General features: G+C 41.2%; 1 protein-coding gene across 1 annotated transcript in view; it reads right to left on the reverse strand.

The window, feature by feature from the left end:
• LOC126967910 (GTP-binding protein REM 1) overlaps nucleotides 1–618 on the reverse strand; it is an 82,074-nt gene extending 81,456 nt beyond the window's left edge. Inside the window, exon 1 of the mRNA XM_050812613.1 lies at nucleotides 207–618. Within this exon, the coding sequence (XP_050668570.1) occupies nucleotides 207–606 (400 nt within the window). The 5' untranslated portion in view covers nucleotides 607–618. The remainder of the gene's footprint in view (nucleotides 1–206) is intronic.
• Between the last annotated feature and the right edge of the window lie 13,988 nt (nucleotides 619–14,606).

Below are 14,606 nucleotides of genomic sequence, written 5' to 3' on the forward strand. Positions count from 1 at the left end.
CAATATTTACGAAATAATTCTTGATGCTTTGAAATATTATTGGCAAATCCATATAAAACAGTATTTTTTTTACTATCTACAGAACAACGTCTGTCGGGTCAGCTAGTGTAATGATTTCTTGAATGATGATTTGTGTCTACAAAAAAAGACAGCGGTCCAATGTTTGTTCCTTGTTTACGCGCTACGAGAGACACCTGGTAACTCACCTCCCTTGTGTGTGGTGTTGAACGTACGCAGGCGGTATGAGTCGTCGTCGGGCGGCACGTCCAGGAATGCGGCGGAGCGGCGCGGTGCGGCGGCGGCTGCGGCGGGCGGGCGGCGCCGCGCGGAGCCCTGGCGACGGAGTGGCGGCGGCGTGTCGCTGTCCGCCAGGCGCGGCTCCGAGCTGTAACGCGCGCGGCTCTCGCGCTCCAGAGCCGCCGCCTGCTGTTGGCGACGCTGCCGGCCCGCGCGGCCGCCCGTCAGCCGCGCCGACTGCGAGCGCGCGGCGGGGCGGCGACGCGGCGCCGGCGTGCCCTCCCCCCCGACCCCCGCCAACGCCTCCATACTAGCGGAGGCGGGCGCGCAGATCGACTGCGAGCGCTTGGTACGTCCGTCCGTTGCCATGCTCGCGACGGTACTGAAAGCTCTCTGCTCGGCGCTGAAACGCCGCCCCGCGCACCGCCGCCCTACTTGTTGCACAGGATTTGAACAACACTAATTGAGTGTGGGCGGGTGACCGGCCGGGGGGGGGGGTGACTATCATTCACGTTGAGCTTTGCTTATCGAATGCTCAGCACACTCCACTGCGTGAACCCATGGTCCATTGAGACTACAAGGTGAAAATTTACCTCCTAAATCCACATTTGAAGAATAGCAACAAGTTATTAGTAATGCACAAGTTACACATATTTAATTATACATAAAACATAAAAAAAAAATCCCTACTTTCTGAAAAATAAATCTACGACATTACGTACGGATTCAACTTGACGTATGAAACTATTAAGAAACTTGACTTAAAAAATAACGTTATTGCATTACTTATTGACATATCAAAAGCTTTTGATATTGTATCTCACAATATGACTGACAAGCTCGAATGATGTGAAATTAGAGGAATGGCATTGTAGTGGATGAGTATTTCGTATCTCGATAATAAATTACAATGTGTACAGATAACAAGAGTAAATAATAAAAATGAACATTGATTTATACATTAATCGACTTAATATGAAAACATTGAAAATGGTGTCCCACAAGGCGCTGTTCTTGGCCCACTCTCGATCATCCTAGCCATATATGACCTTCATATGACATGTGACATTACATTGTAGCATACTTTCGCTAATGACAAATCTATCTTACGAAGGTTCCCAATACTCAGTCTATCTCTGGTTGTGGCCTACTTGAGATAAAAATAGTAGCTATCGTTGACTTTTCTGTCCCAATAAACTTATCGACGGAGGACGTATAGCTTTACAGCGATAGAAGTTTGTATAAAAATTTCAATTCACGCGTCCCAGTATAAGGCGATAAGAATGACTTATCGGGTATATAAGGACACCTTCCGATTATTGACAGCTAATTACTGTAAGTAGAAGATAGTAATTTATCTCTATCTGTAGATAGAATATAGGGAACGGCCGTTAATAAATTCTGACAACAATATATATTTTTTTTATGATAATTATGATATTTTGAACAATTTAACTGATTTTCAGCTTGTTGGGTATTTATGCACCTTCTCTCATTTTTTAGTCTAGATTGAGCAAAATAATTTCGTGGAATTTTCTTTTGTAAAAGATAAAAATAAAAATCCAAAAAATTGGTTATTTGAAATTTTCACGTAAATTTTGAGGTAAGTATGTGAAAAATGTGTAAGCACAAAAGTTGAAGATTTTTTTATAACCTGCAAATTTGCTATTTAACTTTTTTTCCATAGGACTTGTAGTTATGCCGAAAATCGAGATAAACCATTTTTTAACTTTTAATCCCTTTTAAGGGAGAGGCCCTTCCACTTCCCGACCTCAGATCGCCCGTTAGTTATTTTTCTTTAATTTTCGTTATGTTCTCTTCCTTTTCCAATAACTTTCATCCAAATTTTTTTATGGTTTTAAAATTATCGAAACTGGTCTAAATGACAATTGATTGAATATACAGTTGAATTATTTTAGACAGAAAAAATTGGTAATTAACTCATGCCTGAATGACAAATTTCCTATTTTAGGAAACTTTATCCAAAAAGCTTACTTAGGTGGCAAAAGTGTTCTATTAAGTAGTAGGTATTGATGGTTATATATCTGATTGGAAAATATTCCTACTGTGGATTACAGTTTCAGGGTTCATTGCTCTTTTAATTATCATCAAATATCTCATTGATTGTCATTATCTCCAAAAACACTTAACATTTCACAAATACTGTACTAAAAATAAACTCAATACAAATATTTATACATACTAGCGGATCACATTTGCGCGTAAATATACCCATTTTTAAATACATACGAGGGGCACACTGAAATGATCGGGAATAAGAAAAACCACATGCACAGTATAGGTAAATCGTATTTTAATATTTTTTGAAGTATTCTCCTATATGTAAGATGATGCGAGGTTTCGGGTTATTTTTTCGGAGTTCAGCTATCATTACTGGCAAACAAACCGTGATATTCCAATCAGCGGTAACCGTTTTGCGACGCTACAGGATTGTAAAGGAATTGTAGCAACATGCCCCCTTTTCAAGACAAACGTAGCGAACATTTTCTTTGACACGCTGCGGGAGCGCACCACTTTCGTTGGTTAGACCTCGTCTTCGAAGACCCAAACTTCTGACTGATGTTTTCTTTCAGGTTCGTATGAATAAATCCATGATTCATCACTTGAGACGATATTATAAACGGTATTTGATTTCCCTCCGCTGAAGCGTTGCAGAGTATTCCGGCACCAATCTACACGAGCCGTCTTTTGCTCTTCGAACAAATTGTGGGAATCGGGAAACTAGCTTTCTTACACAAAGTTCATTATGTAATATCGACTGAATTGCACTCATTCTGATACTGATAACAGCCTGAATCTGCTCGTATGTCACATGACGGTCAACTAATATAATAGTTCGCACAGCTGCGATGTTTTCAGGCGTGACCGCTGTTCTTGGTCGACCTGCAGAAGAAACAGTTCTGAGCGACACACAACCGCGTCAGAACTCGGCATACCAGCGGTATATTATCGTTTGACTCGGTGCTTCAACATCATAAATCGAAACAAGTTCACTGAGACATTTATCTTGAGATAAGCCGCGGCGAAAATTGTGATAAATTATGGCACGAAAATGTTCACGCGTGAGCTCCATTTCTGTCACCGACGAGTCAACTTTAAACCAACATAGTTTTTGTTTTTGATCTTTTTTTTTTAATTGAATGAATGTCATTAAGGTTCTAAGAGGCCAGTATTCAAATTCTAAAAAAGATTTTATTGTAACTCAATCAGAAATATTCTATTCCCGATCATTTCAGTGTGCCCCTCGTATTTTCTGAAAGAAGTGGAGCTTCAGAGGGTTGAGTAATCATGATGTTGAGTAAAACGTGACTCCAACTAACATCCCTACTAATATTAATTTGAATGTTAGTCTGTTTGCTACGCTTTTACACCGGAGCTACTGAACCGTTTTGATGAAATTTGGTACAGCGATAGACTAGATTTTCGGAAAGGACATAGCCTACATTTTATCCCGGAAAAATCCAAGATTCCCGCGAGGTTTGTTTTTTTTTTTATGGAATAGGATGACAAACGAGCGTACGGGTCACCTGTTGTTAAGTGATCACCGCCGCCCACAATCTCTTGCAACACCAGAGGAATCACAGGAGCGTTGCCGGCCTTTAAGGGAGGTGTACGCGCTTTTTTTTAAGGTACCCATGTCGTCAGCTCTAGGTATACCAAGAGCTGACGGCTAATTATGCTCTCCATGGTCTTGGAGAGCAGGGAGGTAATAGTGCCGGATCCGAACTGTCTCCTTTTTTTTGGATCGGATGGACAAGGGCTGACTTCCATGAGTCAGGGACTACGCCTTTAGAATAAGAGTGCCGGAATAAACGCGTTAGCTCCGGCGTCAACTCAGGGGCACACGTTCTAAGCACGATTGGAGAAATGCCATCCGGCCCGCTCGACTTCCTGACGTCCAACGAAAACAGAGCTCGCCTAACAGTTTTCTGTCTGAACTGTACTTCAGGCATAGAGCTCTGACACCGCGGGATGGTCGGCGGTGTTTTTCCGTTGTCGTCAAGAGTCGAGTTTGAGGCGAAAAGAGTGCACAAGAGATCGGCTTTCTCTTTTACCGTATGGGCCAGGGTGTCATTCCTCATGTGCAACGGCAGCATGGACGGCTGGCTGAAGTTACCAAGAGCAGCTTTTGACAACGACCCGAACTTGCGTGTTCTGGTCGGGTAACTGGAAAGCTGCTCGCCGATTTTGACGACGTGTTTTGACTTTACACGGGCGATTTGCCGCTTGAAAAATCTGGAGGCACGGTTGTATATCCTCTTAAGAACTGTGCAGTTCAGATCCTTTGTGCCCAGCGCCGCAACCCAAGTTCGATACGCCTGTTTTTTGCAATCAGATGCTGCTTTAACTGACGCATCGAACCAGGGCTGTGATCTGCCACCGATGGGTACTACAGAGTTTGGTATAAAAATAGCCATACCCTGTAGTATCACATCGGCTTCTGCAACGGCGCAGGCACTAGGATCATTCGAAGGGAAACAAAACCTGCCCCAAGGGTAGAATGCAAAAAAGGAACGCATCCTATCCCAATCTGCTGACTTGTAGTGCCAAACGCGACGGGTCGCTGGTGGTCTGCGACGTTGGCGTTGGATAGGCACTACACTCCTGACGAGGCAATGGTTGGACGTTCCGAGATGGGCGTCGACAAAGACCTGGTAACCATCTGGATGTGTAGTCAGCAGAATATCCAATAAGGACAGCATGTGGCTATCCACATCCGGGAGCCACGTTGGCGACTCAACCAATTGGGACAGACCATACGCCAATGCAAAATTATGCACAGATCGCCCTGCGTAGTCTGTGGTACGTGTTCCAAGCCATTCGGCATTGTGCACGTTGAAATCACCCAAGACTACGATTTCAGCGGAGGGATCTGTGCAAGCACGTCGTCAATTGCCGCTTGAACGCAGCCCATCAGATGATCGGTTTCTGCGTTACCACTATGGGACCTGTAGACACATGCATAGATGCGGACGCGGTCCTCTAAATCTACGAGGAGCCAGAGAGTAGACAGGTCCCTACCCTCAAAATTGCCGAGACGGCGACAGCAGATATCCTCCCTAACATACTCACATACCCCGGCATGAGGCAAAAAATTGTGCTCAATACCGTACCCGGAGTACGTTAAATATGACGTATCGCTAGGTCGAGATATCTGCGTCTCCGTAAGGAAACACAAGGCCGGCTGCGCCGTCTCAAGGTGGTGGTGGACGGCGTTTAAATTGGAGTGAATTCCCCGGATATTGCAAAAGTCCACGTTGAGTGTGGAGCGGGGTGCCGTGGTGATACTGCCTCGTTTGTCCTTGGTCATGCGCGGTTCTGTGCCCTCCCCAGAATACGAAGGGCAGCCCGAGCTAGAGTGCTCGGGGAGGGATTCTCCAACTCTGGTAGAGCCGGTACTCTCCTGGGGTAAAATCTTTTTAAGTTCTGCTGTCAAATTCGGGTGGAGGGGGGGGGGGATGGCCACTGGTCCTCGACACTAATCTATGCGAAACATAGCGGCACTAGGCCGCTACTTTACGCCAGTATTCTGTGCGAGTGTGGTAATTAACCCGGACGAGTCTGGCCCGATTGTGCTGACGTCAAAAGACGGCAGCGTGACTCTCCCACTTCTAAAAAGCCCTTAGTCGCCTCTTACGACACCCATGGGCCTGGGACTCCTCTATTCTTTTTTAAAAACTATGTATATTAAAAACTGAAATTGAAGTCGATGAGCTATAACTATGCCAATACTAGGTTTAGTTTGCCAGAGCAATCTTCTTCGAAATAAGATTTATAATATGGTGGGAACGGGAGCGCAAACGGGAATTGGAATTGGAATAGGATACAATTGAAAAAAAAAACCTTAATCTACGCAGACGAAGTCAAGAGCATCTGACACCACGGACCAACGAGTCCCGACCAGTGCCCTGCCTGTAGTTGCAGGCGGAGTTTATATTACTGAAAGGGGCCATCGCCCCGAACAGTTACCCCGAGGCCCGTAAGGACCTAAGCGGAAGACCCAGGTGTGGTGACCATTACTTCGTTTGTCGTCGGACTGTGAACAGCTCACCGAAACTCTATCCGTTTTCGTATTGATTGTTTGTAGTGAGTAATTAGTTAAATTGTGTTGACAGTGATAGGTGGACAGGGTGAAGACGTCTATGGGATACTCCTGGGCTGCTCTACTCTGCCCGATTTCTATTCGAATATTAGTCATTGTGTTGTTTGAAATTTATTCTTAGAAGCTTAAAAACCCTTTTTGATCTTATTTCCTAATTTCAGAAGTGGGATACTCCTTTCGCTCACATTTATTGTTACAGCTTTTTGTGTTTTACAGTAATTCGGTAGTGAATAATTGTGGTTCTGTCGTTGTTAAGTGGTGTACTTTTTCTACGTAGGTAAACAAGTTTTTGCTTGGTTTGCGTTTTATTAGATCCTTGTTGCTTTTGTTATGTCGTAACCGTGAGCGTGATCATAATGTGAATAGTTGTTATAGTCGTAGTCTTCGTTGTGGTGGTCGTAGTATTGGACGTCATAAGCAGTGGCCTGACGAAGATTTGAATTTGCGGCTCGAAATGCGGTAAATGTTTGGTCGTCTTAAAGCATAAGAAGACTATTCTAGGGCTAGGACTAGGCCAGGGCGTTCGGATGTTCTTGATATGAGGGTACAAGCAGAAAATTTAAGTCTTAATAGGTCGTTATTGCGACATGAGCGAGTATAACCATCACGTAAGTACAATGCTACACGATCACCGGATCAGGTCGAATCACGCGATGTGTGCCATTCGCCACTATCGGTCTATATGCGGAGATTGGTGTCCTCTAGTAGGCATTGGGTATCGCAGTTGAGAGATCGGTGTTACCTGTACTCGATTGTAGACAGCGTTCAAGTTCTCGGTTTGGATATTCGCCGCGTCGTTTGGAGCCCGCTGCTCACAGGGCATCAGGAGTCTCAGGATCGGGAGTCCGTTCCATTAATAATGCAAATGGGTCAAACCAAAGATTTTTCAGCGTTTCTAATTTTAACATTTACATAATTTGATAAGACTTGAATTTACAGGATACATTTAATCTAGAACGAATTTAAATTAAGATTTTATTTTCACTTCTCATGCTCTGAAATTGCTTATGTGTGCGCGATACAGGCTGCACAAAATCGATTTTTGTGCACTTGTGCACTCATTTGTTTTTTAAGACATAAAAGATATTAAAATTAAAATACGGTAGGTTATTCAATTAATTAAAAAAAATATATATTACCAAATTAATTCAATAGTAGGCTGTATAGGTCTGGAGCCCAAGCCTAATGATATCAATGTCGTAAGATTTAAAAAAAAAGCGGTGGGAAACAGGTCTTGTTTTTTCGTGCGTTTATTAATTTCTTCAAATTTGCTAAAATTGTTAAATATGTCCATGTTATACTATTGTTTTATTTCCTTGCAATCGAAATGAAAAGCAGAGTTTATAACTCGCCCACAAAACCTTTTTATCCTCGACATTACTATCTGCTTAAAGTCTCGGATAAAACTGGTTCGTTTTGTGCACTCGTTGTAAAATCTACTATTGAAAGCGTTGACTTTGATGTTTGAAACTGTTTTGCGCCACCCTCACTTCGTCCAAGTGAGTTTTAAAATTGTTTGTGCTTTAGATTTCAATAAAATTTTATTGTTGTGGGTGTAAGCAAAACCAAACAAAAATAAATAAAAACAAAAAACATATTTTATGAGACTCGCTCGATCCTGTAGACAAACTGTGTGAACAGTTTTACTGGACTTTGTATTATTTTAAGAAGAAACTGTATCTTTATAAATAAATAAATAAAAAAAATTATAAAAAAGCCTGGCCTGTTTTCATCGGTTGTGTAGCAGCAAGACTCTTGGTCAGTTTGGCCAAGCGGATTTAAAAGATGTAGTAATTTATAATTTGAAAATTGATTTCATGAATGTGCTTAGGATGTCATTGCATTTTACGAAATACGTTTTAATTCATTTTTTTTTCAAATTCATTGCTGTGTCACGGGCTTTTGCTACTACGAAGCGGCAACTGCATTTGTTGCATAGCCTGCGTGTTGCATAGCGTCTAAGAAGAAGGATGGAGCATCGTGAGGCGCATTTTCCATCGCGGCATCAGCTCTTGACGATGCAGTGTGGTGTCAGTTCGTGGTGCTGCTGGGTGGCACCTGTACATACTTAATTACGTTGTATGCTGATAGACGCGCCTACTGTGGTATGTTCTGATGGTTTGTCACTGCAACGTGTATGGTGAGAAACTTTAATTTTTACGATTGAAGACCATAGTGCTCGTATGCAATCAAATAACTTAAAGAGCGTGCCCATGCGTGTCGTGTCGTGCCTGTATAACATTATTATTGTTACAGGAGGAAGACTAGATTATTTTGTTGAAGGGTGCGGTTGCGTCCATAGCACTCACGATCTCTGCGATGTTGGCATTCATCTTGACTGACTGCAACGATGGCAGTCATTGAGCGAGGGCAACGTAACCGAAATTAGTAATTTTTAGTCTTATGATGCGGTTGTGTTGGAGTTGTGTTGTGATTGCAATAGACTATATTGCAATAGAATTGCGAACGTAATGTGTAATTTATAATCTGTCATTTGGGACTACCTTCAAAGCAAAAAAGAGTTTCATAACTACTGTTAACAAAGCCGTGTCGAGTATATTATTTCTCGCCGCCCTCATAAGTGTTTGAATTTATAAGAAGATATTTTTTTTTAAATAAGTCCACGCTACCTTCAATATTTAAGACTTAACTTTCGTGTTAGTAAATCATAAGTCACCGTGTCCAATGTGTGTTAAGCATTTATTTATCTTATTTGTAGCCACAACTGTGAGAATTAAATTCTTCAGTGAGTTGCTTTTTATGATTGTGGTTTTCTGTAAATCAAAGTAGTAAATTTACTGTTGTGTAATAAGTTTTTACGTCTGGGATATTATTATTGCCTTAAGACATGCCTACCTATTGGGTTTCCCGAAATAGGTCTCGTTATGCTGAGCATCTGGGAAACTATAATAATGACGTTTACATTTGTACTTTGTAATGATTTTTGTTTACATACTGGAGCGAGTGCGCTGCAACGCTTAGTGCAGAACAACGTGTGATGTTACGTGATGCCTTGCGCAGTATTCACATGATACAGCGACGCTTAGGGGCTGGAGGACCGCTGACGAATGTCTCTTGGCTATGATTATTTATGACTATTGCCCACGGGCAATGACACACGTGTCAGTAACACAGTTGGTGAGATCTTTACATTTACTAGACAGGGATGGGATATTTGGTCAGGTTCGATCGAGCAAGAAGATAACTAAAAAATGTTTTTATTTCACTTGATGAAGTAAGTCATGATGATTTTTTTTATTTTCTGACTCTGAGTGCTGCAAGGTGGAAACTGCATTTGCCACTTATCTTGGCGTGATGCGTAGCATCTACGGAAGAGGCATGGAGCATTGTGAGGAGCTACGTGTGCTGGTTTGTCCATCGCGGCATGTGCTCTTGACGCTGCAGTGGGGTGCTGCCGGATGGCACCAGTACATGCTTATTTTACGTTGGTTGAACATGCCTACTGTGTTGACTGACTCATTTCTGTAGTTTTAGCTGGATATGCCTACTGAGAGAGGCCTCTGTCCATGCTTATTTTATGTTGGTAGGACATACCTACTGTGAGACGCCTCTGTCCTTTGTAATAGACGGTTGGGACACCTTCCGCCTACTTAGTGTGTTCACAGGATTCGAGACTTGTGGCTGCAGACATGACGAGGAGTTTGCAGTAAAGTGAAAGCGTTGGTGGTAACGTACTGGGGTTTTATGAGAGCTCTCAAAGTGTTATTTTTATTATTATTTTTTGTGATACTACTACATGTGTTGTGTATGTAAAAAAATGGCAAATATAACGCGGTAATGTAAAAGCTGTATTGAAGTATAAATACTATATTAATCCTTATCATTTTATTACTACATAATATAAAATCATTTTTGACTACATTATTCCTGAATGACCTAGGTACGTACATCTTTTTTTTTTCTATTGCCAGAACAGCGTCTGTCGGCTTCGCTAGTAATTGAACAAATTGATTATGTTTCACAAGTCACAACTCGACTTACTTGACAATTTTTTTTAAGAACATTTTGTTTAAGTGCTGTTTTCAAACAGGTTCGGGACACTTTTTAGTGTAATGTTCTTTGCTTTAATTTAAGATTTGTCTTAATTGACCTAAATTTACCCTTTACTCAGAAGTGACTACCTACTTCACTAACGGGCTTGTCAAAAAGGCGCTATATATCAGGTGACCAGGTACATTGTTCTTCTCTTCTATAAAAAAATATGAGTCTTTCAAAGGGATATGTGAATCCACTGATTAATATGGTTATTAACCCTTTCAGATCAGATTTTTGTATTTTAGTATATGTTAACTGATACGACTTAGGGACCTTCGTGAAATGAGGATACTCCTTACCTTAAAGGCCGGCAACGCATCTCATGACATCTGTTGTTGTGGATGTCTAGATTGCCTCACCACTCCCTATCCCGTGAACCTCTTGCACGTTTGCCCCTTCCTTATATAGGAGGATAAATAATGTTACTGATGATTATTAGTTTTTCATTAATTTATACCTAATAGACTATGAAAACAGTGAAATAATGAGAGGAAGTAAAATAATTAATGAGAAAAAAGGTCTTTTCCTTATATGCTCAGATGTGGACAAGATATAATAAGCCCTTTTGTTGTATTTCATGCAGTTATGACACGAGTAGATAATCAATTTAATTTTACTACCTTCTGTCTCCGTTAAAATTTCATGATCGGTCAGAGTATTTCTTATAAGTTAGTCGCGTGAAATGGATAAAAAAAATAGGAAAACGGTTGACCCTACAGGCCATCCCTGCAACTTCCCGCAAATTAATATTAAGTACTGATTAGTTTTTGGAATACATCGGTAAGGCCGTTTAAAAGTTATTCCAAAAACACATATAAAAAATATTTCGTACATTTTTGAGATTTCTTAAAATCTTCGATCCGAATTGTATTCAAAATTTAAGTCTGGTCAAGCCCTTTCGATTGGCGCCAACCGCGATGAAATCGGTACATACCTCCATACTCACACATACACACACACACACACACACACACATACCTACATACAGACGGACACCATCTCTACTAACATCTAGCCGTTCTTCTAGGGAAACTTCGTAGATCCTTCATACATCAAGATCTGATGAAAACTCGATTTTCGAAAAACAGGATGAAACCAATAATATCCCGATTTTTGAAAATATTCAAGCAGGAACTTAAAAACATACTTCTGATATTAATGTATACTAATATTATAAAGCTGCAGTGTTTGTTTGTTTGTTTGTTTGTTTGTTTGTTTGAACGCGCTAATCTCTGGTACTGCTGGTCCGATTTGAATGATTCTTTCAGTGTTGGGTAGTCCATTTATCGAGGAAGGCTATAGGCTATGTTTTTTTTTTTTCAAAATTAGGGATCCGTAATAAAATTGCTATTTTGTAACACAAGGTGTAAAATCGAAAACCTATTTTTGCGTGCGCTGCAAAAACTATTGACAATAGAACAAAATGATGTACAGGCTATAATTACTTACTTATTATTACTTATAAAACTATCGCGTGAATTATACTTTATATGGCAAAACAACGTTTGCCGGGTCAGCTAGTATATAACATGGCTTTCGTGATTTTAAATACAAACACAGCACACTAAAAATATTTATATTATAGAGCATCTCTATTGCTATATTCACAAAACAAGCGCTGTTTAATAATTCAATGATAAATACTTTACATACAACTGACAGTTTTGTCTTTGTTGCCAAATCCGTTCCTGACAAATTGCGCTGGTATTTGAGTAGAAGTCTGTGACTTATAAGTATGACGGCGGGGATAAGTCGGTGAGACAAGAGCATGCGATAGAACGAGATACAACTATGACTTGTCTCAAAAAAAAGGATAGAGAATTATGCCCATCCTCAATATAAATATGGATAAATTTTTGGTAGGCTGCTCTATATATTATGTCTGTGTGGTCAGTTATAGGTTATACAAAAATAGTGAGGTAAAAACACCACAGAGTGGTTTAGGTGAGAAATCCCACACCAAATTCTATATTCATCCCATAGAGCACCTACCAACCTCATCTAATTTCATTTGTTATCATACCAATATCTCAGTAGAGCTGTGTACTTGAACGACGCCCGTTTACCTGGCGTGCACCACGTACGAGACCCAGCTTGTGATAAGTATTTTTTTATGACAGTAAGGGACAAGATGAGCAGGACGTTCAGCTGATGGTATTTGATACGCCCTGCTTATGATGCAGTTCCGCTGATTCTTGAAAAACCCATAAAATTTAGAGCGGCAATACAATTGCGCTCGTCATCTTGAGACATACGATGTTGAATCTCATTTGGCCAGTAATTCACTAGCTACGGCGCCCTTCAGACCGAAACACAGTTATGCTTACACATTACTGCTTCACAGCGGAAAAAGGGGGGCCGTTGTGGTACCCATAATCTAGCCGGCATCCTGTGCAAAGGAGCCTCCCACTGGTAAATGGAGGAAGCCCGCGCACACAGGCAGTAAGTGTCATTGATTATCTCTGCTAAAAACTAAATTGTGTGTCGTTTATGTTGGGATATCTATTTAAATCATAATGCTGAACCTGAAGAAATGAAAGAAAAATTAGAAATTATAATTATTATCATTACAAATATCGTTGGTATGTTTTGCTTTTTGCATCATTTTTCTTTCGAAATGGTTTATACTTAATTCGGCATGGTTTCAATTTAATTAAATTGCCATCGGAAGTATATTTAATATCGGAGCTATATTGTCATGCATAAATCTACTTGTTTTTACAATATGTAAATACTACTATTCATCATCATCTGCATCATCATTTAGCCGGAAGACGTCCACTGCTGGACAAGTGTCTCCCCCAAATATCGCCTTGACGAAAAGCGCTCCCCTTATATTCCGGCGATCTTGACCAGATCGTCGGTCCATATTGTGGGTGTCTAATCTTGTACGTGGTCAACATTGGTCGACTTTACTACCCTAACGGCCATCAGCTCGTCGAGCTATGTGTCCAGCCCACTGACACTTGAGTTTCGCATCTCCTCATTTCTGATTTGATATCGCATCATAAGGCCCATAGTTAGCGACCACATGGTCACGCAGACATCTGCGTTACGTATCATACAGTACAATACCGACTATTAATTAATAAAAATCACTGCCATACTGCCAAACGCCTTGGCTGCAGTCTACTATAGTCATCGTTAGTGGTTCCACTATACAAGTGTCTCCCAAACGGTTTGGGACACGTTTCATATCGTTCTGTCGTGATAGTCTCGCTATCACTCGCATTCAAACTTGAACCGACAGTTGGAGACTAGTATGGAGACATCCGTTCAGCTGTTGGTAGTGACACGTGCTGCCCGGTAGAATGTGGTGCCGCTCAGGAATTGCAGTATTTAAACCAAAAACAACTACTTCACGACAGACCTTGCCTGCACCCGGCGCACAGAAGACTCCCACTGCTTAAATTAATAACGACTAAAACTTATCGGAAAGCACGGCCTAACATTAACTTTATTTGGATTCTTCCAGAAAGTTTGAAAGTCCTTGCAAGAGTGTTTTCACTGACTTTGTTTTCAAGTTGTTTTCAAGTCTTCAAATTTCGTAGACTCCGATATATCTTCAAAAAGTGTCCTTTGGAAGGCTGCCCAGCCATCATCTACTTTTGAAATTTGATGCTCCGCTTTAAGGAAGGTGTATGCACTTTTTTGAAGGTACCCATGTCGTATCGTCCCGGAAATACCGCACAAGGAAGCTCATTCCACAGCTTTGTAGTACGTCGACGTCCTTGAAAACGCACTGTGGAGGACCGCCACAAATCCAGATGGTGGGGATAATATCCTAATTTGTAGCGGGTCGTGCGAAGGTGGAATTCAGCGGCAGTAATCTTCGGAACACTCCCCGTGATAAATGCGGTAGAAGAGACACAATGAAATGACGTGTCTACGCAACGCCAAGTGATCCAGCCGTTCACAGAGCACTGGGACCCCGACAATTTGAGCTGCTCTGCGTTGCACGTGGATCGAGCGGTTGCGCCAGAACAGATTTGAGAAATGACCATATTTTTTATTCTGTAATACATTTAGTTGCTATTTTATTTGCAACAATAGCCTATTATTTCTGATTGTCTAATATTGCTGATTATGGATGATTAGTATAGATACCAGTTAATAACGTCAATAATACAGAAACTTTATACAACCACCTGAAAGTTGTCAAAATCATTAAGGAAAACATCACGACACA

The sequence above is a fragment of the Leptidea sinapis genome, chromosome 1 (assembly GCF_905404315.1).
Source record: "Leptidea sinapis chromosome 1, ilLepSina1.1, whole genome shotgun sequence".
Taxonomy (NCBI): domain Eukaryota; kingdom Metazoa; phylum Arthropoda; class Insecta; order Lepidoptera; family Pieridae; genus Leptidea; species Leptidea sinapis.